This window comes from Petromyzon marinus, chromosome 1 (assembly GCF_048934315.1).
Source record: "Petromyzon marinus isolate PM22_M1 ecotype Great Lakes invasive population chromosome 1, UKy_Petmar_22M1.pri1.0, whole genome shotgun sequence".
Taxonomy (NCBI): domain Eukaryota; kingdom Metazoa; phylum Chordata; class Hyperoartia; order Petromyzontiformes; family Petromyzontidae; genus Petromyzon; species Petromyzon marinus.
The window spans coordinates 33,403,419-33,431,396 of NC_133667.1; the positions used below are offsets into that span (position 1 = coordinate 33,403,419).

The 27,978-nt window shown below is 50.0% G+C and overlaps 1 protein-coding gene across 1 annotated transcript; it reads left to right on the forward strand.

Moving 5' to 3' along the window:
* Nucleotides 1–68: 68 nt before the first annotated feature.
* On the forward strand, nucleotides 69–27,978 carry LOC116943886 (cortexin domain-containing 1 protein-like). The gene is made up of 3 exons (XM_032957212.2): nucleotides 69–1,996; nucleotides 20,297–20,439; nucleotides 25,477–27,978. The coding sequence occupies exon 3, from the start codon at nucleotides 25,530–25,532 to the stop codon at nucleotides 25,716–25,718; it is 189 nt and encodes a 62-aa protein (XP_032813103.1). The 5' UTR covers nucleotides 69–1,996; nucleotides 20,297–20,439; nucleotides 25,477–25,529; the 3' UTR covers nucleotides 25,719–27,978.

The window sequence follows — 27,978 nt, forward strand, 5'->3', positions numbered from 1 at the left end:
ACAGTTAGAATCAACGTCAGGCGTTCAGAGCAAATGGCTACTGCTTTACATGTCTACGTGACAAGCCACTTCGTTGAGCTGTCATTTGCGGCCAGATCGCTTCTGAAAAAGAGCTACATAGGTAAAATAAAATAAAAATGTTTTCGTTGTTTTTACTTTAAAGAAGCACACGTAATAAGAACAATTAAACATTAAAACAATGAGTAACTCATTCCGCCAGACCACCACGGCAGCAGGGATACGGGACGGGAAAGGGGTTGCCATATCCCTTCATCACTCCGTCGGGAATGTTCTCTCCCAGAACTCGGCACCGCCGCTGATAGTGGCAGCTCAAAAACTAAAACGGGCGGAGCACTGGCGGCGTACGAGCCGCGAGCATCGACGCACGGATACATAAACACAGATACACAAAGACAAAGATCCCCCATATAGCCTTAACAGACTGTAGGGGCAAGTGCTGTTAACGAGCACCTATGAAGGCCGGAACGGTACACGAGGGGGTGGGTGGCCAGCACCACGCCCGACCGCCTTTGTCTCCCTAGTGGCAATGTTTGCACACCGCACCAGGTACTCATTTGAGGCTGAGTCGACCTAGGGGAGGCCCGGAAACGGTTCAGATAATCGTCACTGGTGTTGGCCGTGAGCGGGAATCGAACCCGGGTCGCCAGATTCAGAGCGTAGTGCGCTAACCGCTACACTACGCAGACACACACACACAGATACATACACACAGATACATACACACAGATACATACACACATATACACACACAAATACATACACAGATACATGCACACAGATACATACACACAGATACATACACATACACACACACGGATAGACACACACAGATACATACACACAGATACACACACACAGATACATACACACAGATATATATACACACACACAGATACATACACAGACACACACAGATACATACACATACACACAGATACATACACACAGATACATATACACACAGACACATACGCACAGATACATACACAGATACATACACACAGATACATACACACAGATACAAAGATCCCCCGTATAGCCTTAACAGACTGTAGGGGCAAATGCTGTAAGCGAGTAGCACCTATGAAGGCCGGCACGGCACACGAAAGGGTGGGTGGGTGGCCAGCACCACACGCACATTTACATACAGACACACACCACCACCTCGCTGTGACATCGATACCGAATCTGATTCCCGTAGATACGCGCGCACACACAGAGACACACACACACAGAGACACACACACACAGAGACACACACAGACACACACGCCGAGAAAAGAAAGCGCAAGAAAAATGACCCCGCTCGCACTTACTCCAGATCCCGTCCCGCCTCGTCAATGTTTAATGAAAGTATCGGCGTGGCGACACTGCGCCGGGCCTCTGAGGCTCCGCGGAACGCGGGCGGAGAGAGGGCAACGTCGAACGACGGAGGGAAGTGGAAAGCGGAGGAGGAGGGGGGGAGACGGAGCCGCGGAGGGGAGGCAGCCAGCGACGGCGGGAGCTCCTGGATTCCCGTTATTCGCTGTCACAATCATCGTCGTCCTCTCCGTCAGTTATCAGCAGCAGCAGCTTCGTCTTGCGCGGAGCAGGCAAGCTCATCGCGACTGAAGCGCTGTTCACGAACCACCCTGCCTGGCACCACCACCACCACTAATTCACTACCACCGATACATCACTAACACCACCACCACTACCACCACTAAGTCACTACCACCACCGCTACTACCATTAGGTCACTACCACCGATACATCACTAACACCACCACCACAACCACCACTAAGTCACTACCACTACTACCACCAGGTCACTGCCACCGATACATCACTAACACCACCACCACTATACCACCACCGCTAAGTCACCATCACCACCACTACTAACACCACCACTACCTCCACCACTCATTCATCAGTCTTCACCGAGGGAGCTCATTCAGAGTGATACGCCGAGGCATCAGTCATCCCGTTCTCCGTGAGTATATATTTTACTCTCTGTGTATATCGTATGCGCGCACACGCACACGCGCGCTGGGCTATGCGCACGTGCACACCGCTGACCCCGCGTCGCCTTTGCAGATCGATTGGTGGTGCAAGCGCTGTAAGCGAGCCCCCTACGGAGGGCAACATCACTTGTCTGGAAGTCGCTTACCCACTCGAAAACAGTTCACTCGTCGCTTTCGCCTGAACAACAAAAGCCTGAACCCTCCCGCGTTACCCCCCAAGTTGATAGTGGGCGGCGAGGGGGGGGGGGCATCGCAATACACAGCGGTGCCATGCGACAACACATTCGCCAAATAAGAATACCCTAAACGGAACGTGTGTATCTATAGGTAATAAGCAACGTTTCTGGCAATGGCGCTAACGTGGCAATTAAGGGCCGTTGCCCGAAACATTAGTTATTACATACGTTTGTTTTCAACCTTTTAAGTAAAGTCAAATATATTTTTTAAAAATCATGTTTTCCTTAAACGCGTGGTGCCTTTCTGACACAAATCGGCCACTCAAAGGGCCACCGCGTTATGAACAGATGCGCAGAGGTTGTTTTGTTATGTTATGTCGTGCTTGAGGTAAGCACCACGCTGCTCTACGCAGACCGACCATAGACTCCGCGCGCCACGAATGTCTCGCCAGCAGGCCCCCTCTCGGCGCGGCTGCGCTCCAGAATCTGAAGTTCATTGCCACCAATGCGCCTACCGCCGTATTGCCCTGCATCGCATCGCGAACTTTGTGAGTGTGTGCCACGCGAGCCCCCCCCCCACTGCCCCCCCCCGCCCACTCTACGCCACGGGATGAGTAACGCGACGAAGAGAAGAGAGGAGGAGGCTTGGTGGTGGTGGTGCGGGGGGCAGGAGGCGGCTGGCTGGGTGGGTCGCTAGGGGCCGCGCTGCCACTTTGTGTTTTCTGGGCCATCACAACAAAGCGGCACTGAGAGTCACCCACTCAAACCATCCACCGCTGATTCTGGGTCGCGCCTGCCGCATGAACAAGCACGCGCTTGGGATCTCGGAGCGCGCACGCGCGGCCGTCGAGAAGTCAGACCTGTGGGAGGTTTGTGAGAGCGTTCGTGCGCGTGGCCACTCGGAGTCTTCCGTGCAACACTTTTCCCGTGCGTGCATTTGCGATGGGGTGGGGTGTGGGGCAGTGCCGGATGATCCTCGTAGCAGAAGTAGCTACTACGTAGTAGCTACTACTACTACTTTTATGTAGTAGCTACGGGCGCCGCACTTTCAAGGGCCCCGCGCTAAATGCTTTCAAGCTATCAATTCCGGTTCAGTGATTCTACACTTGCTCTATTACTATAGTACTATACCGGCCTTTAACTTTTACGGACGACTGGGTGTTTAAGGTTAGCGATTTGTTGTATTATCTGGCTGTATAGCAAATGGAAAAATACAATTACTTTACTATGCTAGTTAAAAATGTGTGTTTTAATATGTATTTCTCTGGTCTAACACCGTTTTTAGACGAGGCTTAAAAGAAAGCTGTCTCTGGTGTGGACCAATCAGTTTCAAGGACAATGCATCTCTTTCTTTCTTTGCATTTTGACCACAAGTATTGTGGTTAATGCAGCCATGATTCTTTATAAAAGGTTTCAGCTTGGTGTTTTAACAACTTAACACCTGTTTTGTTTCCAGATAAAAGGGGAAAAAACGTATTCTCTTTAATATATTTTTTAAAAATTAGGGTCCCTTAATAACATATGCTACAGGCCCCGCTTAATTCGGCACTGGGTTGGCGGGGGATGGGCGCGGTGGTTAGCGCCTCCGCCCTACAAACCAGGATAGCTTAGTTCGATTCCCAGCTACGGGTTGTCGTGGAGTGTTCGTGTGTGGCTAAGACTCTAACCATGGCTCACAATAACAATTTGATTTCATTCCTGGCCACGAGACAACACCGGCGGTGAATAATATCTGAACGTGGTCTCCCAAATTCCCGTCGGTCTGCTTAACCCTTAAACGAACATCCCCACACCCGCTTCGCGGTTTGGTCAACTCTTCAGTACTGGGAAGACAAAGGCGGTCGGGAACGCCACCGCATCCTGGCCACACCACTGCCGCGTGTAGCCACGCTTGCTCAGTAAAGTGCTCACTCCACAGCCGAGTCGCCCACGGAATTAAATCATGATGCAGCCGCTACGAGTAGCGTTCGCGCGGCCCTACGGCACCGCACCGGTGCCGCCGTGACCACAGTCGATTCCGAGCGTTCATCTCGCGCCGTTAGAACGCGCAAGCGAAGTTATTCTTTGAATGACAAAAAAAAGACCCTTCAAGTCGTCGGGGCAAGAATGCGGGGCATGCGATAAACCGAGCCGCGCGAGAAAAGGATAAAGAATGAGTCTTATCGCTGGCAAGCGGAGAGCGAGCAACGTGTCAATTACAATTATTACCGCAATAGTAATATAATGATTTACTCCACTGCGGAAATATTGCTTCTGGACGAGACGAGACTCCCCGCGCCGTGTGAGTCGCGGGGGATTGTTTGGCCATACTTCGCCTCGCTGGTCTTTGACGGGCTGGTGACGGAATGGTGTGAAGGGTGGAAAGACCAGTTAAGTTGAGATGTCACCCGCGCATGCCCTGGAATCGAACTCACGTGGCCTGGTTCGTAGCGCAGCGCACTCATCACTACGCCACCGGTCCAAGTAAAGCGTGAATTTTCACCAAACTTTGGTCATCCAAAAGCGGTTTGGGGAGGCTCTTATCCAGAAGCGGATTGACCATGGCTGATTGATGATGATTGATGATGATGCTGATCATGAAGTCAGCCACGTGGTCCCATCACGGATTCAGGAGACTATTTACCGAGTAGGATGGCCCGGGTCAGACACGTGACGCTCTCCAGATGCTCCTTCACGCCCCACCACGCACACGCAGTTTTATTTTGCTGCTGAGTTTGCGCTAAATCTGATTTCGAGTTATGGTCCTGTGTAAGGTTAGGGTGCTACCAACTAATGACTTTCGCTGCGTAAACTCAACATCAGAATCGAAATGGGTATTTATACCGGAGGAATCCCATGAGCTATTAAGCTCTTTTTCATGTCCAGGAGGGGACATCTGCTGTCATGTATGTACGTTGAAATTCTTTCCCAACGTAAGTAGCCAACCGCGCTCATCGGAGGTGTGGGGAAAGGACAACAAACTAAACACAAAAAAATATTTTAAAGAAATTAGTTTTAAATCTAGATGATTTAAAATTGCACAGCTCCCAATGGCTTCCTAATATCGGAAGGAAGAGCGTTCCCGACGGCCGTAGAAGTGCATCTGAAAGGTCGCGATGCAGTGACCATCTTTGTTCGATGGCTAGCCAAACGCGGCTGCGAGGATGATCAGAGTTTTCGTGATGGTACTTGCTACTTGACGAGATCAGCAAGGTAACATAACGGGGGTTGGCGATTTAGTGGTGGGGTGTGTGATTGGTTGAGTGATATGGCGAAGAGTGGGGTATGCGATAGGAAGGGTGATGGAGTGGTGTGTGATAATGGGGTGGGTGATGATGGGGTAGGTGATGATGGGGTGGGTGATGATTGGGTGGGTGATTGGGTGGGTGATGATTGGGTGGGTGATGATTGGGTGGGTGATGGAGTGGGTGATGATGGAGTGGGTGGTGATGGGGTGGGTGATGATGGGGTGGGTGATGATGGGGTGGGTGATGATGGGGTGGGCGATTGGGTGGGTGATAATGGAGTGTGTGATAATGGGGTGGGTGATGGGGTGGGTGATGATGGGGTGGGTGATGGGGTAGGTGATGATGGAGTGGGTGGATGATGGGGTGGGTGATGGAGTGGGTGATGATGGGGTAGGTGATGATGGAGTGGGTGGTGATGGGGTGGTTGATGATTGGGTGGGTGATGGAGTGTGTGATGATGGGGTGGGTGATGATTGGGTGGGTGATTGGGTGGGTGATGATGGAGTGGGTGGTGATGGGTGGGTGATGATAGAGTGGGTGGTGATGGGGTGGGTGATGGGATGGGTGATGATGGAGTGGGTGGTGATGGGTGGGTGATGATGGAGTGTGTGATGATGGGGTGGGTGATGATGGGGTAGGTGATGATTGGGTGGGTGATTGGGTGGGTGATAATGGAGTGGGTGTTGATGGGGTGGGTGATGATGGGGTGGGTGATGATGGGGTGGGAGGTGATGTTGCTGGGCGTGCTTGGGAGGTAGCAGACCATGAGAAAATCGTCTGATCTTTTAGACGCACACAGCCGGATGGACACGACTTGCGAATGATCTCTAACGCGGTCGAATCACGCCCTGGCCTCTCACGCCGCACACTCCGTGACAACTCGCCTAGGGACGTGCCGGCATTGAGACGACGCCATTTCATATAATTCTCGCTTATATCATGATTTACATCTTTTATTCAGAACACTCACGTTGCTCAATGCTTTGTTTATTGTCCCCTGCAGAAGCGTGCATTAAACGACACCCTACGATGCAAACAATTGTAGAATGTATGAGCACAAAGGTAGTAAGCGGGTTCTGTTGTGTACCCGCTGATCTCAGTTTGATTTCCGGCCACGGCTAACATCAGTGGCAAGTGGCATCTGATCCGGTTCCTGGGTCTTACATACCTGCACTGACCAGCGTGAAGTATGGTCAAACAGCCACCACGACCGACACGCGGCATTGTGGAGGCTTTCATCCAGCAGTGGATTATACTTTTTAACTCCCAACCACCCCAGAATACTTTCTTCTGTCTTTCACCGTCACACGTGTCGAATTATCGGGGTGGCGACGCGAGACTATGGTCTCGAAGCGCGCACTGATATATTGGCCGAGTGTGGCTTTTATATCTCGACAGGGTAACCATACTTCACCGGTCATCCCATTCCTCTCCAAGCCATCCCATCCAAGCCTTCGTACCCTTTCTTCTACCCCCCCCCCCACATTCCTTTCCCCACCGTCACCACCCACCCAAGCCCTCCTAAATAAATGAATGCGCCGAGAGGTGGCAAACGTCCGAGGTGTAAGCAGTCAGCAGAGTGGACGCAGTGGCACGGTCGAGAGGGCTTCTCACGCAGCCTTTGAGATGTTAACTACCTCGCCCAGTCTACAGGAGGTCGTGGGTTCGAGCCCGACCCTGACGCCTGCTGTATATTCGGAGTTTGCGTGTCTCTCTTCCTCTGTCTTTCCCCGTGGTCGCGTGGATTTTCTCTGGGTCCTCCGGTTTCCCCCTCCACATTTGGAATTAAAATGCGATTATAGAGTATTGGGCTGCTATATATTTCCACGTGATAAGCCCTTTCTTTGAGCTATCATTTGTGGCCGGGTCACTTCTGAGAAAGAGCTACATATTTCAGCGGGCCTTACCTGGTAAAAAAAAAACCAGTTTAGTTTTTGTTCCTCCTGTTTCTCCTGGCAGGTTCCCTACTTGTGAGGCCTGCCTTGATAGCCGGGCTTGGTGGCACATGCCTGTTTAACCTCGCTGGCGGAGATCATAGACGTGCGGAGTGTCAAAGTACAGTACAACAAGCGGATATTGCTCCACTGCCCTTTGCTGCCCACCACAGCAGCCAACGAGAACCTATCCGTACATTGTGGTCACCACACTCGAGCGCTATCCAGCCTCAATATCTCCTGCTTAGCTACCCAGATCTGACGGGATCCGGCACATTGCGCTCGATTTGGTTATAGCGAGGATTTCCATAGGAATTAAGTTAGTGTTAAAATGTAAAAATGTTTTTTTATAAAAAAAAAATCGATGAATTGATGCATCGTCACACCCCGAGGAGCCAGACGCAAAAATTCCAGAGCCAGCAAATCTCAACCCCACTGGCTGCTGCTGCTGCTGCTCGATAGAATCAAGTCAACTTGATGGAACTGTGCCGGGTTGAGATGGATTGTGGCGGAGCGGAGATGTTGCTCGATATAGCCACGGCACGCACGCACGCGCACACAAGACAAGGACAAAGATCCCCCGTATAACCTTCACGTTCTTTTGGGGCAAGTGCTGCTAGCGAGTAGCACCTATGAAGGCCGGCACTGCGCACGTAGTAGTTCGGTGACCTGCAAAAACGCCCGGCCGCCTTTGTTTCCCTAGTGACGCACCAGGTAGTCATTTAGGGCCGATTCGGCCTAGGGGGAGGCCCAAGACCGGTACAGATTATCGTCTCTGGTGTTGGCCACCACTCACGAGTGGGATTCGCACTCGGGCCGCCGGGTTCGTAGCGCAGCGCGCTAACCGCACACGCGCACACACACACACAGACAACAGCCGCCATTCGCCACTAAGTGGCGGTGACGCCACTACGACACTTGTGCCAGGCTAGGTGCACTTTGAGGCCACGTGAAGTGTCGCGCACACGCGCGCACGTGTGGCACCACCGCCACGGTGGTGAGATGTTATCTTCCTCGCCCGCTGTGCAGGAGTTTCGGGGGCTCTACCCCGACTCTGAGGCCTGCTGTATATTTTGAGTTCGCACGTCTCTCTCCTTGTGGTCGCGTGGTTTTCTTTCTTTCTTCCGGGTCCTCCGGTCTTTTTTTCCCCTCCTCCACAATTAGAAACACGCGTTCAGACTATTTAGATTGTTTTTTTCTGCTATACGTGTTAGCCGGGCCTCTTCTCGAATCGGAACGTGAGCACGGCTCCGTTCGCTAGGATGCCGCCACGCAAATTCGTTAAAGCGTTCGACATTTTTTTCGTCATTTTTTTCCCACCACCAGCAAAATAAAAAAAAAATCCGAAGGCAAGGTCAATTGCCACATCCTCACAGCAGAGAGATCGCACTGCTCGGCTGTTGTCTCGGAAAGTCGCCGATTAAATACATTTGGCAGTGCTGTTGACACGTGTGTTGACTTTGTTGGTGTTGCTGTTATGTGTACTTGTGCACCATTGCCAAACGCAGCAAAGGACACACGCGTGCAGCGATCCACGTGGCAGTCAGATTTCTGAGACTCGACTTTGGAGCCTCGCGTGTTTCCCGGAAGACTGCTTCATGGCCCCAGGTGGCATGGGTGTACGAGACCATACATAGCTGATGAAACGTCAACTAAAACTAAACTAAAACTTCGATTTAAAGCTTTCGTGACTGCAAGGATTCATCTTCTTTGGTTCTTTCGGTAAAGTCATGTAGAATGAGAATAAAATAATAAATTAATTAAATAAAATAACACAATAAAATCTGTGACCAGTCACAAGCTAATCACTCAGCTATTTCAATGCTAAATTATCCTGTTTGATTTGTACTAGGTGCCTCTGTGGATGTGTAGGCTTTGACTTTAACATAGCTATTTCTATGACCAGTCACAAGCTAATCCCTCAGTTATTTCAATGCTTAATTCTCCTGTTTGATTTGTACTAGGTGGCTCTGTGGATGTGTAGGCTTTGACTTTAACATAGCCATTTCTGTGACCAGTCACAAGCTAATCACGCAGCTATTTCAATGCTAAATTATCCGAACCAAACATTAAACTAATTTTCAATGGTACAGTATATTTTTTTAAGTCGTGGCATCCCAAACTTTCGCAGCAGCTTAAATTCCCTTTTCACACCATCAATATGTAAACTCCCCCTCCCCCCCTCACCGGTCTGCACATGTTCACCCCCTCTACACCGTTCATCATGCTAAGTCCGCCAATTAAATGCTAATTTTTATGCTAATTCCTTGGCAAGGCGCTCTGTTTATTCTCACACAGCTTAAAGGTCGCGGTCTGAGCTTGGCTGTGTTTGTTCCAGCGCTGTCCTCCAGACAGTCTCGTTCCTTCACCTGATGAAGGCCACTTGTGTTGTGGCCGAAACGTCGTGAGAATTTTATTGTGTTATTTTAATTTATCAATTTATTATTTTATTCTCATTCTACGTGACTTTACCGAAAGAACCAAAGAAGATAAACTAAAACTATTATTTTACTAGATTAAGGCCCCACTGAGCTATATAGATAGCTCTTGTTTTAAAAGTAACCCAGCCACAACTCATAGCTGAAAGAAATGGCTTATCACGTGGAAATGTACAGCCGCCGAATACTCTATAATCGCATGTTAATTCCAAATGTCGAGGGAAAAACCGGAGGACCGGGAGAAAAATACACGCGACCACGGGGAGAGAGACACGCAAACTCCAAATATACAGGCGTCGTCAGGGATCGGGATCGAACTCGCGACCCTTCTGATAGTAGGCGAGGTAGTTAACATCTCGCCACCGTGGTGAAGTCACAGCCGCTACGCACAATAACCTCGTGTAAGTGACATCAGTGGAGAGTGATATTTGAATCAGCAGTGACCAACCGCTGACGAGATGCAGAAACGTCCAACCATCGACGCGCCATAGAGCGGCATTCATCCACGCCTGCAGACACATTGGTCTCACGCTCCAAATGTGCTCCGGCCGTATCGTAAAGGCTACATATCGGAGGTTTAAAAACGTGTCAAACAATCAATAAGCGATATTGATTCTTATTTAAACTTCCATGAGAGCGGTGACGCGAAAAAAAAGTTTTGCTTTTGCTGCGTCAGCCAAAACAAAATGCTCGTTTAGTTTTGCTGCAGCTCGAATTTGTGGGTCCCGCGTTGGTTCTTAAGGAGGCTGCTCACAGCTGCACGATCAGTACGACACTTAGTGGCATGGGGTGTGTGGGGACAAGCTTTGCTGGGGGGACACGGAACAAGTCTAAGCCGCTGTGGGGGAAAATGGGGCTCCTCGTTCAAACAATATCAAAATGAGTTGCTTCCGTGTCCAATAGATTAAAAGCAAAAAAAAAAACTCGACACGTGTGATTTTCTCTGAACTCCGTGCAAAGATGCAAAAAAATTCCACATGCAATGCTTCAAAAATAAATGATATGAGATCAACGGCAATCGATGTAGTGCATCGGTCATCAGTGTAATACACGTTCCGTGGAAGGGCCGACTTGATTTTGGGGCCAATAAAACATCTCTCGGGGAATGTCAGGCCATTAATCTCGGCGAACATCTAATTTAGAGAAGGGCAGATCGGCGGGAGGGAAGGGAACGCACTGACTTGGCAAAACCGTGAATATGTATGCGGCGTTATGTGGAAAAGTGAAAGGGCCTCATGATAAATGGCATTTCCCTTTGAAAGGGAGAATGTTTATCATGTTGAATGTTGTTTTGATAGAGACACCGCCGTTATCATCATCATCATCATAATATTCATCATCAATCAGTGATCATTGTCAAACGTCATCGTCGTTATCATCATCATCATCAGGGCACGGAATTGTCATAGATGGCATCATCCTCAGTTCTATTGTCGGGCGGTATCATAAATAGTTATATTGATGGAGATTGTCATTTTTTTTATCGTCGTCATTATCATCATAGCAGATTGTTCCGATCCAGCACTTGTTTTGTAGACTATGAGAAAATCTTATCATCAGAGGGAAATGCAAGCAGGCTGAACACAAATCCGGGGTCACGATTTGATTGAAGAAACTTTTATCTTTGCCTTGTTAGTTTACTTTATTTTAGGTCTGCCCTGCGCTCCAATAGCTAAAATGTAACATTTCCAAAGAATCATCATCATCATAAGTTTACTGACAGAGATACATTATCAACATCGTTGTGTTGCCCGTTCAGAATTCCGCCCACCACCTCCTCCTCGTCCCCGCAAAAAAAAACTAAAACAAACTAAGTTTAAATTGTTTTCAAGTTGCAAAGAGATGCCAAAAAAGATTGCACTGAAGGTGATTGATGCCTATAGTGCTGCGCTTGTTCCACAAAATATCAGATCAGAATAAGAACACTTATTTATACTGGAGGAATCCGATGATCCGCGGGGCTCTTTTTCACGGAGGTGCAGATAGGGCGACAGACGAGAGACAACGCGGAAATGCTGGATGGTTGAAATGGCGAGAGATGACTGGTGCAGTGTGCGATAAGAGGGTCCCAGTTTGGTTGAAGGGAAACATTTACAAGACGGTGGTGAGGCCGGTGCTGTTGTATGGGGCCGAGTGCTGGGGCACAAGAAAGAGGGAGGACCACGCTGTGTCAGTCACAGAGATGAGGATGTTGCGGTGGATGCTGTGTTTAACCATGAAGGACAAGGGGTGAAAAATGAAGAACTGAGATCAAGACTCATGGTGGTAGAAATCACAGAGAAGACGAGAGAGAGAAAAGGCTCTGGTGTGGTTCGGTCGTGTCGAGAGACAACAGGAAGATTACGTGGGTCAGAAGGTGGAAAGTGATGCCAGTGGAAGGAAAGAAATCCAGAGGAAGGCACAAGAATAGGTGGGGGTGGGTGGGTGGGGGGGCGATGTGGTGCGTTCGGACTTGGTGGCCCGAGGAGTGGAAAGGGAAATGGCGCAGGACAGGGCAGCGTGGAGAAGGTTGACAAGGACAGCGGACCCCCCGTGAGTGGGACAAGCATCTTGGAAAAAGAAGACGCTCAGAGACAACACAGAAGGATTGCACGCAGACTTCGTATCGCGCCAACACAACGCAACTGAATGCTGACGATTGCTTCGGCGATTGTATTAACCCGAGGACTACGATTTAGAATCATAATTTTCCGTGTAAGTTGTGTATATATAAAAAAAGTTCAACGCATTCGTCAATAACGCTGCCTTAAATATATTTAAGAGGTGACGTTCTGGACAACGGACCTTCTTCACAGCATCCAAAACGTCGCCTAAAAGGCGGTGTTAAATCTTGATTTGAAGCTTTCGTGACTGCAGGAAGCCAAACTCTTTGGTTCTTTCGGTAAAATCTTCTTGGTTCTTTCTTCTTGGTTATAATCCAGCAGTGGAACTGCTGAACCATCGAGAGAGCTGTTACATTCTCTTTGGTTCTATTCGGTGAAGTCACTTTACCGAATAGAACCAAAGAGTATGGATCCTTGCAGTCACGAAAGCTTTAAATCTAAAGCTGTTACATTGGCGAATGTGTCGAGTTGCGGGGTTTTGTTGCTGTTGCTGTTGTTGCTGCGTGTGTGTGTTAAGCGCGCGTGCTTTGCGTAACGCTACCAAACAGCCGCAGCAGCAGCAGCAGCATCGCCCGATCATTTGCTGGAACGTGGACAACTCAATCAGCATCCTCCCCATCACGAGCCGCGCGTCCACCCCGCGCGCCCACTATGCGCAGTGCTGGCAGCCTCATTCATTGCCAAACCCAGCAGGCGTCCGTGCGCGTGAAGTCGTTAATTCACGACAATAAAATCGGTGATTCATTGCCGGTACGCGTATTGAGGCGGTGCTTCATCTCTCGTTTATAAGCCCAGAGCCCACGTGTGGACATTCCACATTCCTATGGCGTGGGGAGAGTATATCCATAGCACAGCCAATGTTGAGTTATCCCACAGAGTAGTGTTCGGTTTTATTTTTGTTGTATCGACTCCGATGGGATGTTGGGGGGTGAGTCAAGCCCCGACCAATTGCAAGCCACTCACTCCACTGCTAGAGCAGTGGCTTGCACTTGGTGAGTGGCTTGCAATTCATACGGACGGGGGGGGGGGTTCGAAGGTGGGGGGGGGGCGAGGGGGGGGGCGAGGGTGGGAGGCGAGGGTGGGGGAGGGATCAGCTCACTACTCATACCAATAACACAACCAACCATTCCTACACCGAACGTACACGCACGCGCACACACTCGCACCCTCATTAACTGACACATCACCGACCACACACGAACATCCCCGTCTCTCTCTCTCTCTCTCCAGCTCGCGGGAGCGATTTCTGTCCTCGTGATGGGGTGCGCAAATACGCGTGGAAAGATGCATGCTCGAAATTACACCGAGAGACGGGAAAGAGGCACGCTCGGATCAGATAACGAATCTCGAACGAGGGGCGTCATCGTCGACGGTTAAGGAGAGTCAAGGGGGGGCTCGGGCCGAACTCATCAGCCCTCTAGAAGAAGGGACTTTGGTGGTGGCCGGTGGGACGAAACCGGTGACCGAATGGAAGCCAAAGGATGGAAAAGCGCCCGAGACGACGACGAGCCGCTGAGATGGAGCGTTGAGATTAAAACAAATTTGTTACGCGTCGAATATCCTTATTTGGTGCTTTCTCACAGCACGTGCCTCCCCCCCACCCACCCACCCCAAGAGCCGATAAGAATATGCGGGAGTGTTTGTCTGTGTACGCTCGTCCGTGTGTGCGTGTGGGGAGCGGTAGTACAACGATCAGCGCGCTTATTGCGCTACGAACCCGGCGACCCGAGTTCAGTTCCCGCTCATGCCAACATCGGTGACGATGGTATTTAATCGGTCCTGGGCCTCCCCTAGGTCGACCCAGCCACAAATGAGTGCCACGCCGGATGTGGTGCTGGCCACCCCCCCCCCCCCCCCCCTCTCGTGTGCCGTGCCGGCCCTTCGTAGGTGCTGGTGAACAACACTTGCCCCACAAGTCAGTTTAAGGCTTCACGGGGCATCTTTGTCTTTGTGTGTTCTTGTTTGGAGCGATGGGATCAGCTCAAGCGCAGGAATGAGATGAGCCGTGGGATCTCAGGAGCGTTAGGGTTGGCCACGAGGTGGGTAAGCCTTCATCCAGCAGTGGATAGACAATGTCTGCTGAGAATTAGGACGAGTTATTGTTTTGATCAGTGCCTTGCCAGACATTTCATTTATACTTTTTATAAGTGTGTGTGGTTCATGCTGGAGGCAATTAGGCACTGTGAATTGTGTGTGTGTGTGAGTGAAATTTGCTATACAACTCTGGACAGGGCCTCCCTTAGGTTCACTCAGCATTAACAGCGGGGAGATAAAGGCGGTCGGGCGTCCATCGCTCTGCCACAATCACACACGGCGTGCACGCGGGCATTAATAGGTGCTCGCCAACAGTATTTTAAACCCATTTACACTCCAAGTTGAATATGATCTGTCACATTAATATATAAATATCGACTACCAGGTAATGAGGTTATCAATCATTGGCCAATGACTTTATTATTAAAGTCCTTACTTGTGATGTTAGGATATTACGATATATATACACACACATCATACATAAAATTGATTTACTCATTTCATTACTCTGATCAGTCTCAAGAAATCTGCATGGCCCATAATGCCACGGGTATTGCGTAGTTGAGGGTGGAGCGGTGGTGCAGTGGTTAGCGCACTGCACTATAAACTCGGGCCCCCTGAGCTCGATTCTCAGTCACGGCGAACGTCAGTGGCCAATGAGATCTGAACTTCTCCCCCCCCCGACCACCCTCACCCCCCCCCCCAACACGACTATCTCGCTTGACCAGCGTGGCGAAGTATGTTCCAACAACCCCCATAAACTGGAATAATGGCGTGGGGAGGTCTCTCATCTAGCAGTGGATTGGCAAAACAGCTGTACATTTAGTTTTGTTTGCATTCACGCTGTGCAGAAGCACACATGCATACAAAGACAAAGATCCCCCATGTAGACTTCAGCATACTTTTGGAGCAAGTGCTGTTGGCGGCACCCATCCGGACACATTTATCTGCCAAATTATCATGTTTTTTTAGCTTACGGAATCAGCTAATAATTTAAGATCGAGTCAACATAGGGGAGGGTCAGGACCGGTGCAAATATTCTTCACCAATGTTGGTCGTGAGATGAAATCGAACGCAGATCACCAGCTTTGTAAGACATTGCGATCACCACGACGTCATCGAACACCTGTGAAGGCCGGAACGCGACACGAGGGGGTGGGTGGCCAGCACCACGCCCGACCGCCTTTGTCTCCCCGGTAGCGATGCTTTTACACAACGCACCAACTAATAATTTGAGGCTGAGTTGACCTGGGGAGGCCCAGCACCGGCTCCAATAATCGTCACCAGTGTTGGCCGTGAGCGGGAATCGAACTTTGGATCGCCCGCTTCGAAGCGCTGCGCGCTAACCGCTGCACCACCGCTCCCCACACAAACTCACGTACATGCACACACGCGCACACATCCAGTATACGCTTGGGCGCTCTGAGCACTCTGGAGCATACATCATTGAGACTGTTTGAAATAAAAATAAAGCATGCGTGCGTGATTACACTTAACTCTAATATTGGTAATAACAGCTGCCTCGGAGTCTATAGCATAGCCCACACCCCACGGCGAGAGATGGGGGAGGTGGAGAGAGGGGGGGTGGAGAGAGAGGGGGGTGGGGTGAGAGAGGGGGGAGAGAGGGGGTTGAGAGAGGGGGGGGGAGATGGGGGGTTGAGAGAGGGGGGGGGGGAGATGGGGGGGAGAGAGAGAGGGGGTGGAAAGAGAGAGGGGGTTGAAAGAGAGAGGAGTGAGAGAAAGGGTGGTGGGTGGAGAGAGGGGGGGGCGGGGTGGAGAGAGGGGGGGGGAGAGGGGGTTGGTTGAGGGGGGGGGGGTGAGAAAGAGGGGGTGGAGAGAGCCAGTGGGGAGAGTGGGAAGAAGAGGGTTTATAAAAAGGCAGTTCAATGTCATGACTTTGCCCCTGGTTGCAAGTGAATAACTCTGCCTCGCAGCTATACGCAGAGAAACATCATCATCAGCATCAGGCATGATCAATCCACTGCTGGATGAAGGGTCTCATCGCGCGTCGGCATTATTCACCCGACACGTCCACACGTGGGCAGTGCGCGTGCTTTCCTTGCGATTTGCTCAGTCTCGGATGCTGATACACAACAACAATAGGCGCCGGTCAACGCAGCGCATGTGCCAGGCTAGGTGCACCTTGAGGTACAAGGTGCAGAGACACACAAATCGACAAACACACAGACGCGCATACACAGATAAATATAGTGCTGTTAGCGAGTAGCATCTGTGAAGGGCCGGCACGGCACACGAGGGGGTGGGTGGCCAGCACCACGCTCGACCGCCTTTGTCTTCTCAGTGGCGATGCTTACACGTCGCACCAGGTACTCATTTGAGGCTGAGTCGACCTACGGGAGGCATAGGACCGGTTCAGATAATCGTCACTGGCGTTGGCCGTGAGCGGGAATCGAACTCAGGTAGCTGGCTTCGTAGTGCAGCGTAGCGCTAACCACTGCCCCACAGCTCCCCCATACGCGAGATTCAGACACGCAGACATAGAGATAAACGCATGAAAACGCACAGTTACGCATACACACATGTAACTTCTTCAAAATATGTTCACGTAGATAATTGCATTTTCCTATTAAATGAATACAGAAAGATATGCATCAACTCATGGCAAATACAAAGACCCCCCCCCCTCCCGTTATAGCCTTAACAGACTGTAGGGGCAAGTGCTGTTCGCGAGCACCTATGGAAGGCCGGCACACGAGGGGGTGGGTGGCCAGCACCACGCAGGGCCGCCTTTGTCTCCCCGATATTTTTACACACCGCACCAAGGACTAATTTGAGGCTGAGTCGACCTAGGGGAGGCCCAGGACGGGTTCAGATAATAATCGCCACTGGTGTTGTGCCGTGAGCGGGAATCGAACCCGGGTCGCCGGGGTTTCGTAGCGCGAGCGCGCTGACCACTACACTACCGCTTCCATACAAAAGACAAAGATTCCCCGTATAGCCTGAACTTGATTGTGGGGGCAAGTGCTGTGATACACACACAGATACACATACAGATATACATAGGCGCTCGCGCCCGTGCGCGAACTGACGGATACACACAGAGATCTACGCACCTAAGGGCGCTCTATAAATATGCAATGAGATAAGATAAACAAACACACAAGGAGACATTCAGAGACGCGCAGACCTCCCCAACAAATCGCTTGTTTGCTGATGCCGCTGCAGCGTTGGCAGTGGTGCACACACGAACGAATAAAAAAACACTCTAAACACACTCGTCAACAACTTTCAAACTTTAAGAGGAAAGTATACGGTCTACGACGTTTTGGGGCGATGGCCCTTGTTTACAGCAACGTATATGAAGGGCTGTTGCTTGAAACGTCGCCTCGTATATACTTTTTGTTTCCCTTTTTAAGGCCGCAATGTTGTCGACGGATGTGTTCAGACTTCCCACCACCAACAACAACAACACCAACAACAACCGCCGTTCGCCACTGAGTGGCGTTACGTCACCACGGCGGTTGTGCCAGGCTAGGTGCACTTGCAAAGACATATGACCCATATACCCTTAATAGACTATTGGGGCAAGTGCTATGTGTGCGAGCACCTATGAAGGCCGGCACGGCTCACGAGGGGGTGGGTGGCCAGCACCCCCCGCCCGGTCGCCTTTGTCTCCCCAGTGGCGATGTTTGCACACCCGCACCAGATACTCATTTGAGGCTGAGTCGACCCAGGGGAGGCCCAGAGCCGGTTCGAATAATCGTGAACTTGCATACACGCACGGACGCACACACGAAGACACCGCTGTACCCGTACACTCGCGCGAACAAATAGATACACAGACACACACACATAATAATAATAACTTCTTAATTATCTATTCAACCCTCGCTGAGTTTCCAATTACGAGCAGGATAAATTATTCTGCCGATGCCAATGACAAGTAAAGTCCTGCAAGAGGCTCCTCTCTCCCTCTCTCTCTCTCCGCGCGTGCAACCTTACCACTACAATCGCTTCCTCGGGTCTCAGACGCCTGCACAGAAGTTGAGCCTGGTTAGTACCCGGATGGGTGACCGCCACGGGGGGGCTTGCCAGGTGTTGTAGGCGTATGGCTGTGAGGTGTGGTCAGCAACTTGCAATGTATTGCATGTATGCACGGGCGTTGAAACTTGTTTCGCACCGTACGCAGCCAACCGTGCTCATCCGAGGTGGGAAGGACAACAAGCTAAACACAAAGACGTAGTTCTATTACAAATGAGTTTTCAATCCAGATTTCAAAGTGCAAAGTTCCCAGTGCCGAAAGTCATCCCCTCTTTTATGCGTGGTGGGTTTTCCCCGGGATCTACGACTTCCAATGGACTTGGCCAAACATCTCAACGGAGCAGGACCCCCCCCCCCCCCCCCCCTTGGAAAGAGGGGGACAAAAGTCTTGATACTCAATGTTGCTTTCCTTGGTCATAATAAAAGTTGTTGTTGTTGTTGTTGTTATTCAGTGCGTTCTGAATGCATGTAGCCAAATAAAGCGAAACAATGGAATTTGCTCTGATTGGAATGCGAATGATCGGGTAAGTTTACTATTTCTAGTAATATTAATTTGCTTTAACAAAGCGTAAGCCATGCCAATTTCATCCCACAAATCTGTACGTTCATTATATATTTGAGCCCAATCCTATTTATAGCAACTACCAAGCAAATGACACACCTTCAGAAAATGTTATAATAAACCAAAGCGCACCAACACAAAAGAAACACAAACAACAACAAATAAAAATAAGTGTTCCCCTTTTTTTTTCTGGCGACAAAACAGGGGTTAAGATGTTCAAACACCAAACTGAAACCTTTTTACAAGGAATCATGTCTGCATTAACCACAATACTTGTGGCCAGAATGCAAACAAAAAACATACTCTGAAAATATATGCATTGTCCTTGAAACTGATTGGTCCACACCAGAGACAGCTTTCTTTTGAGCCTCGTCTCAAAATTTATCATGGCAGAGAAACGAGTCAATTAAAGTCTCCACATCCCAGACCCCAAATCCCAACTCCTCACACCCGCCAGCAAAACCTTCACAGGAAGCTTAGCGGGGTTCGAGCTTGGATCTTGCTTGGATGGGTGACCACCACGGACGCCACGGCTGACAAAAGGCGGCTGCGTGGCTGAGCTCTGTGTTGGTCAACAGAAGGCAGTGTGCACTTCGCCCCGTAGTTGTACGGTACTCTGCTGGGTTACTAGGCTCGCGCGTCTACGCTGCCGCCTTTACCAACCCGCACTGACCAGTAAGTGTGGTGAGGTTATAGGCAGACAAGCCCGAAGACCCATTAGGGCGTGGGGGAAGACTCTCATCTAGCAGTAGATTGACAGGGGCTACAGATGCCACGTGCACACATTTAAATGGGCAATTTCGTTTGTTATATGTCCAATCAATTTTAATTTGCATCTAACTCGATTTGAATTTCCGAAACTATTTTTTTGTTTTGAATGAACATCACTTATTGAGTGGACCAGCCAGCGAGTTCATTGCAAATCCAATAATCTCCCTGCGCCCCCCTTTCCCCCCTCTCTGCGTGTCTCTCTCTGTGTGTCTCTTTCTCTGTCGCTCTCATTGTGTGTGTCTCTCTCTCTGTGTCTTTCTCTCTGTGCTTGTGTGTGTCTCTCTGTCTCTCTCTATCCGTGTGTGTCTCTCTATCGTTGCGTCTATGTGTGTGTGTCTTTCTCTCTGTCTCTCTCTCTGCATCTGTGTGTGTGTCTCTCTCTCTGTCTGGCTGTCTCTCTCTCTGTGTCTCACATCTCTCATTCCCGACTGCGTGGAAAAGTCCTCCTGCCCCCTCCCTCCCTCTTATCCGTGTGTCGGGTCTCCTCGCAAGACTATCCCGACATTTGTATTCCTTGTGCAGGTGCGTACTCAACCAGAGTTGTGGCGGTGGTGGTGGTGTTGGTGCCTCCGAGGCGTTAACGCAGTCCCCCCTCCTCCTCATCCTCTTCCTCTCTTCCCTCCCGTCTCACGCCGTGGGTCGTTCTGCAGATTCGTCTCCGCTCGGTATGCCATCGCCCACACGCAGCAGCAGCAGCAGAAATCACCATCATCGAGTATTGATTGACTGCGCTGTGAATTATGACGTATAATAGTAGTTGGTTGTTGAGCTATTGGCCCGAAAATATTTATCGGGTACCACACATGTCGGCAAAAAAAGCTAACAATGGTTTTCTTTAAGCATTCCACCTCTATATCACAGAGACATATGACAGCAAGGTCGCTGTGGTAGCCTGTGTACGAGAAAAGCTGATGTTAAAAAAAGGGTATCGTAGTATGCACGATAGAGACTCTCGTGTTGGAAATAAACAAACTGTGTGTCGTGAAACATCAGCGAAATATGAGAATAGAGGGGAACTGTGCATGCCTACACGCAACAAGCAGGATGCGCTCTAAGCTGTCCCCATGGTAGCCACTGGACGTGGTGGGGACTGGTATTAGATGCCACCCAGGTGCTACCGACCATCCCTCATGGGCTAAGTGGCTCTATGGCGCAGTGGTTATCACACTGCGCTGTGAACCTGGCCACCTGAGTTTGAGTCCCCGGCCACGGCTACCATCGGTGGTGAGCGATATCTGAAACGATCCTGGGCCACCCGTAGGTCGACTCAGCCTTAAATGGGTATATCTGATGCGGTTTGTAAGCAGCGGCCAACGCGCGGTTCTGCCCACCCAGCCTTCTGGTGTGCCGCGTTGGCATTCATCGGCGCTCGCGATCACCACTCGCGCTCAGCGGTAGATCTTCGCCTTTGTTGGTAGCTGTAGCGCAGCGGTTAGCGCACTACGTACTACGAACCCGGCGACCTGAGTTCAATTCCCGGCCACGGCTAACATCAGCGGCGAGTGATATCCGAACCGGTCCCATTGCCTACCCGGTTCTGACTCGCGTGGTGAAGCATCGGTTAATGAACTTCCAAGAAAAGAGAGGCCCTCACCTAGCCGTAGATTGGCGTAATGATGTCCATATGTTTTTAAGTATATATGCTTAAAGATTAACTTCAGCATTCAAGATGTGATTGTGATAGAGCCAGGGTTGGATTATTCGCAAGCGTATTACAATTCACGTGGGGCATCGTTAAATCTGGGTAGGCCTTCATCCAGCAGAGGATTGACCACGTCTCTATGAATTCATAACGCTAGGACTTGCATTCATCTTTCGCGAAATCGCAGTGAGAGAGGAATATCGAGAGTGCCAATAGAAGGGCGCGATTCGTGAGAAACGTCGTTTTTGTCAGCAGAACGTTGCGCGTGAAAAAGACATTTTACGAAAGGAAAAAATATAGCCCCCTCCAAGAGCCGTGAGTGAGTTTCCACGTGTTTCCGAGGAGTACAAAACACTGCCCAGGGGCGACAAGAGAGGGTTCGGAGGGGGTGACCCAGCAGAGTCACTCATTGTACCCACGCAGTTAGAGCGACAAACGAGGAGCGCATTCGTGGGTGGGTGATGGTTCAAGTCTTCAGTGTCAGCCGACCTGAATCGAGTACGGATGCTTCACTCGACGATTCTCTTTGAGCGAATCGAAGCTTCCGCGGTCGGGAATCGGCAACGAACGCGATGCCGTTCGCTCCGTTCTCTCCCGTTTCAGTACAAATGTAATCATATAAGGGGCCGTCCATTAATGACGTCACGCACCTAGGGGGGTGGAGGGTCAGACATTTTTGACGATGCGTGACGAGGGGGGGAGGGGGGTTTGAGAAATGTGACGTCACATCAAAATGCGCAACTTTAAATAAATATAGAATTATTTTAACAACACTAATTGTTATAACAACACTCCTACAACATCAGAATGCAGCGCCACATTAAATACGCACTACAATGACAATAGTTTAAAGCGATTTGAAGCATGTTTTATTTTCAAAATGGAAATGTGGTTTTGGGGGGGGGGGGGTGGCAGAGCTTTGTGACGTCATATTTGAGGGGGGGTCTGACTTTTTGTGACGCCGTGTGACGAGGGGGGGGGGTAAAAAAATCGTCCAAAATCGCGTGACGTCATTTATGGACGGCCCCTAACAAAAATAACAAAAAACGACGACGTTTCGATCGCAACACAAGCAATCGTCATCAGGAGAAAAAAGCGCGGGAAAGCTGCTGAGGCAGGCTGTGTTTTGCCTTTACACTGACATCTGCTGCTGTCACTTCTCCCAATGCTAAACGGATCTTGCTCAGTGCTGGCCTAGCCCTGATCTCAGAGAGAATTAGATCGCTCCGATTTGAACGAGACAATTTAGACAAGACTCTCCTGAAATCACACTTAACATTGATGGAAAAAAATGTCTACATCTGATTGGGAACATGTCGACAACATGACAGCCTCTTCAGCCGCCTCAATGCCAGCTAAATGCAAAGATAACCTGATTTATAAGTTCAACCCTTTAAAACAGCCTGCCTCAGCAGCTTTCCCGCTCTTTTTTCTCCTGATGACGATTGCTTGTGTTGCGATCGAAACGTCGTAGTTTTTTTGTTATTTTTATTATTTTCTTTGAAACGATGTACGTGACTTTACTGAAAGATCCAAGAATATGAATTCCTGCAGTCACGAAAGCTTTAAGTCATCATAAGTCCTCTATTTACCCACAGAAGCCTCACCGAGTCGCTCAATAGTATTGTTTTGGAAGGGTCCTGTTTGTAACTGTTGGATTCTTCATTGAGGAGGTAGATTGTTGTCGTTGTTATTGTGTTGTTAGAGAGAAACGGAGTATTTGGAGAAATTACCACTGCCACGACAGACGAACCTCAAGCCATCCCACCACCACCAGCACCATACCACATCATAATATCACACTGGCATTCCCACCAACCCAAACGACTACCACCGATTCGTATCACACCATATCACCACCGACGCATTCCATCACCAGAATTTGTTGGCGTTACAAAATCCCACCACCATCACCAACATCACAGACCACCAACTCATACAACCACCACCACCATTATTATTACCACCACCCTACAACTACCACGAACCACCACCACCATCACCACCACCACTCCCAGAAAACTCCACCACCGCTCCTAACAAACTCCACCACTACCACACCCAGCAAACTCCACCACTACCACACCCAGAAAACTCCACCACCACTCCCAGCAAACTCCACCACTACCACGCACAGCAAACTCCACCACCACTCCTAGCAAACTCCACCACCACTCCCAGCAAACACGTTAAGGAAGCATTACGACAGAATGGCTACAATAATACTCAAATTAACAGAGCACTGAATGCCAAATCACGATCGCAAAGCAACACTGCTGAAAGCGATCAGATTGTTAAAACAATAAAAATTCCATATATCTCAGGAGTAACTGACAAATTAGCCCGTGTTTTGCAAAAGCAAAACATTACAGTAAGATTTCGTACAGTACACAAAATAAAAAAAACGAGTATCTTGCACTAAAGACGAATTACCTAAATTATCAACAGAAGGTGTATATATCGGATGAATTGTTTATGTGGCAGATGCTATATTGGACAGACGGGATGTAACATCAGCATAAGACTAAAAGAACACCAAAGAAATATTAAATTATCTCAAACACAATTGTCGGCAGTGGCAGAACATGCTTGTCAACAAGGACACTCAATTGATTTTGATAACGTTGAAGTGTTGTGTAAACTAATTATTACTGGCAAAGACTAATTAGAGAAACAATTTAAATTGAGAGAAATCGAAATAACTTTAATTGCTCTGACAGCTACAGGCTAAGTGCGGCTTGGAAGCGTATCATTAAATAATACATATTACAATTCTTTATAGGGGAAACATATACTAATTAACGGATTACTAACGTAGCATATAATCACAATAACACACATTACAACGAATTACTAATCTACAACTCATTACTAATCATAACCATTGACTGATTACCAATCGATTATATAATTACAATACCCCCCCTCCACCTCAAATCACTGCACCTGAATGAGTTAAATGATGACGTCACCCTGCTGCTCATTTAAGACCGGGAGCAAGTGAGGGCTTTGCCATTCTGGCGAATTGCCCGATGATGCTGGATGTCATTACCAGCGAAACGGCGTACTCAAACTGTAAATGTTGTGGATTCACTCTTCAACACACCGGTGGGCTAAAGTAGTGAACTATTTGTCTTTTGTCAACGTGACACTTTTTACTGATTGGCCGTGTCGGGTTGTGGAGGGTTGTGACACATTTATAAATAACGCGATCTAACCCAAAAACCTTTATTATGAATAATATTGGTCGCGAAAGCTTACGTGTTAAACTGACTCCCAGCAAACTCCACCACCACCACGCCCAGGAAACTCCACCACCACCACCACTCCCAGCAAACTCCACCACTCCCAGCAAACTCCACCACCACCACGCCCAGCAAACTCCACCACCACCACTCCCAGCAAACTCCACCACCACCACGCCCAGCAAACTCCTCCACCACCACCACCACCACTCCCAACAAACTCCATCACCACCACGCCCAGCAAACTCCACCACCACTCCCAACAAACTCAACCACCACGCCCATCAAATTCCACCACCACCACCACCACTCCCAGCAAACTCCACCACTCCCAGCAAACTCCACCACCACCACGCCCAGCAAACTCCACCACCACCACTCCCAGCAAACTCCACCACCACCACGCCCAGCAAACTCCTCCACCACCACCACCACCACTCCCAACAAACTCCATCACCACCACGCCCAGCAAACTCCACCACCACCACCACTCCCAACAAACTCAACCACCACCACCATTCCCAGCAAACTCCACCATCACCACGCTCAGCAAACGCCACCACCACCACTCCCAGCAAACTCCGCCACTCCCAGCAAACTCCACCACCACCACGCCCAGCAAACTCCACCACCACCATGCCCAGGAAACTCCACCACCACCACTCCCAACAAACTCAACCACCACCACGTCCATCAAATTCCACCACCACCACCACCACTCCCAGCAAACTCCACCATCACCACGCTCAGCAAACGCCACCACTACGAGTCACCCTGTGCTTGTTGTTGTTCCTACGCTTCGCTGACGGCCGCAGGCGGAGGTGGTCGAGCACGTGGGTTGAGTGGAGGGCGGTGGTGGTGAGGGTCCATGGGGATGGACTCGCGACCTGGCGCGGAGCTGCCGCCCATCGATCTCGACAAGGGCCTCGCCTTCGCCTTCCTCTCACTGCTCTGCCTCTTCCTCCTCATCATGATCGTCAAGTGCGTCAAGGTGGTGCTGGACCCCTACAGCGAGATGGCCACCTCCTCCTGGGAAGAGCAGAGGCTGGAGACGTGATCCGATCTCCGAGAAATCCCCGGACCGCCACACACCACCAGCCCCCCCCCCGCCACCCCCACAACAGACAAAGACAACCATCTGTTAAAAAAGCAACTATTAAACTAAACTAATTTTTTTATTTTACCTGGTAAGACCCACTGAGCTATGTAGTAGCTCTTTTTCAGAAGCGACCTGCCCATCACAAACGACAGCTCAACGAAGTGGCTCGTCATCACGTGGGAATTGCATCGCAGTCAAATTCCTGTTGTTCATTCTAAATGTGAAGGGAAAATTACCGGAGGAGGACCCAGAGATGCAATCCACGAACCCAACGTGGAGAGTGAGAAACATGCAAACTCCAAATACACAAAAGGCGTCAGGGTCCGGATCTGAACCCACGACCTCTTGTAGACCAGGCGAGGCAATTAACATCTCGCTACCGTTGCACACCGCCCACCAGCCCACCACGCCAACAGACAAAGTCAATCCTCCGTGGAGTCTTCGCTGACTGCTCGTTGTTAAAGTGCCGTTAGCGGGCACCTCTTAAGGGAAATGCGGCGAACAGAAGGGCAGCGGTGGCCAGCACCACGGCCAGTCGCCTTTGTCTCCCCAGTGCTGGTGTTTACTCACGGCACCAGACACTGATTTGTAAAAGGCCGAGTCCACCGTGTTCGTCGCCGATGTTGACCGTGAGCGAGAGCGCGAACCCCTCCTTCGCTCCTTTGCACCCCCCCCCCCCCCCCACATCTGCGCTCTTAACGACAACACAATTTACTTGCGAGATCTAAGCCAACCCCCCCCCACCACATTTTTTTTTTATTAATCAGGGTGATACATGTCTACTGACCCCATTGGATCACACAAAATAGAAAGTTCTTCTGTATAGCCTATAACAGACTGTCGGGGCAAGTGCTGTTTGCGAGCACCTATGAAGGCCGGAACGGTACACGAGGGGGTGGGTGGCAAGCACTACGCCCGACCGCCTTTGTCTCCCTAGTGGCGATGTTTACACACCGCACCAGGTACTCTTTTGAGGCTGAATCGAACTAGGGGAGGCCCGAGACCGGTTCAGATAATCGTCACTGGTGTTGGCCGTGAGCTGGATTCGAACTCGGGTCGCCAGGTTCGTAGCGCAGCGCGCTAACCGCGACACTACCGCTCCCCACACACACAGACACGCACCTACTCGCCCACAGCTCACAGAGACACGTGTTCTCGATGTTTTACTTAACCAGACGTCGGATTGTCATCCTATGACGCGGTCAACACTGCTATACTCACACTAATAATCAACTTTATGTAAATCAGAACGATTAACAAATCGCTATGAAGATGATTGGACGTCGCATTAATGGAATATGACAAGTCACTATCGGCGCCTCTGGGTTCATTCTCAAGTCCCGGGTTTCCAGACATCACGATTTTATTTGAACGAGGGCCATTTATTACGACGAACTATGTTTTTGGAAGAAAAAAAAATCTATAGAAAGCTTAAAAATGTATACGTGCTTCTACGATGTCTATCATCCAGTATATGTGGTGATGCTGCTGCTATCCTATGGATAGACTCGCTTCCCGCCATAGTAATGGCGAACTTCCACGGCTGGTTGTAAACCAGAGAAAAGCTGCATCTGCAGCAGAAAATGTGTGTATGTATTTTGAACTTCTTTCGCACCGTACGTAGCCAACGGTGCTAATCGGAGGTGCGTAGGCAATCGTGCGAATCGCAATCACCGTAGTTTTGCCGTTTCTGCTTGAAGCTATATCTTCAGAAGCTGGCAGAAGGAAAGAAGCGATGGCGAGGTGTCCTGGCATCGACGGCATCGGCCGGAATGACCCCTTGACCTTGAGTTCTCACCCCGTTAACAAACCAACGTGACCTGAATGCAACAGCCGGTGAACGGTTGTCTCTGGCAGTGCACATCAAGTGCTATGTGTTACTTGGGCTGACCTGTGCCCTCTTCTAGGTCGACTCAGCCTAAAAGTGAGTTCCGTTAGTTTTAGCGCTTCAGAGGAGACGGAAAGACCGGCGGGCGGTCGTGAGTGGCACTGCTCCCTCCGCTACCTTCACGCTGTGTCCGTCGTCAGCCTTAAAAGGTGCTCGCGCTAACAGAGATACGGAATATTTCCCGTGTCGCCGGTAGACTTGAGGATGGCTGGACACGTGCCTCGAATCACACAGCCGATAGCGAGCTGCATACTGGATGCGGTGTGCCGGGTGCGGGAGGAATATTGTTCTGCAGAGTTGGATGACGTTAAGCCCCCGGGGGGGGGGGGG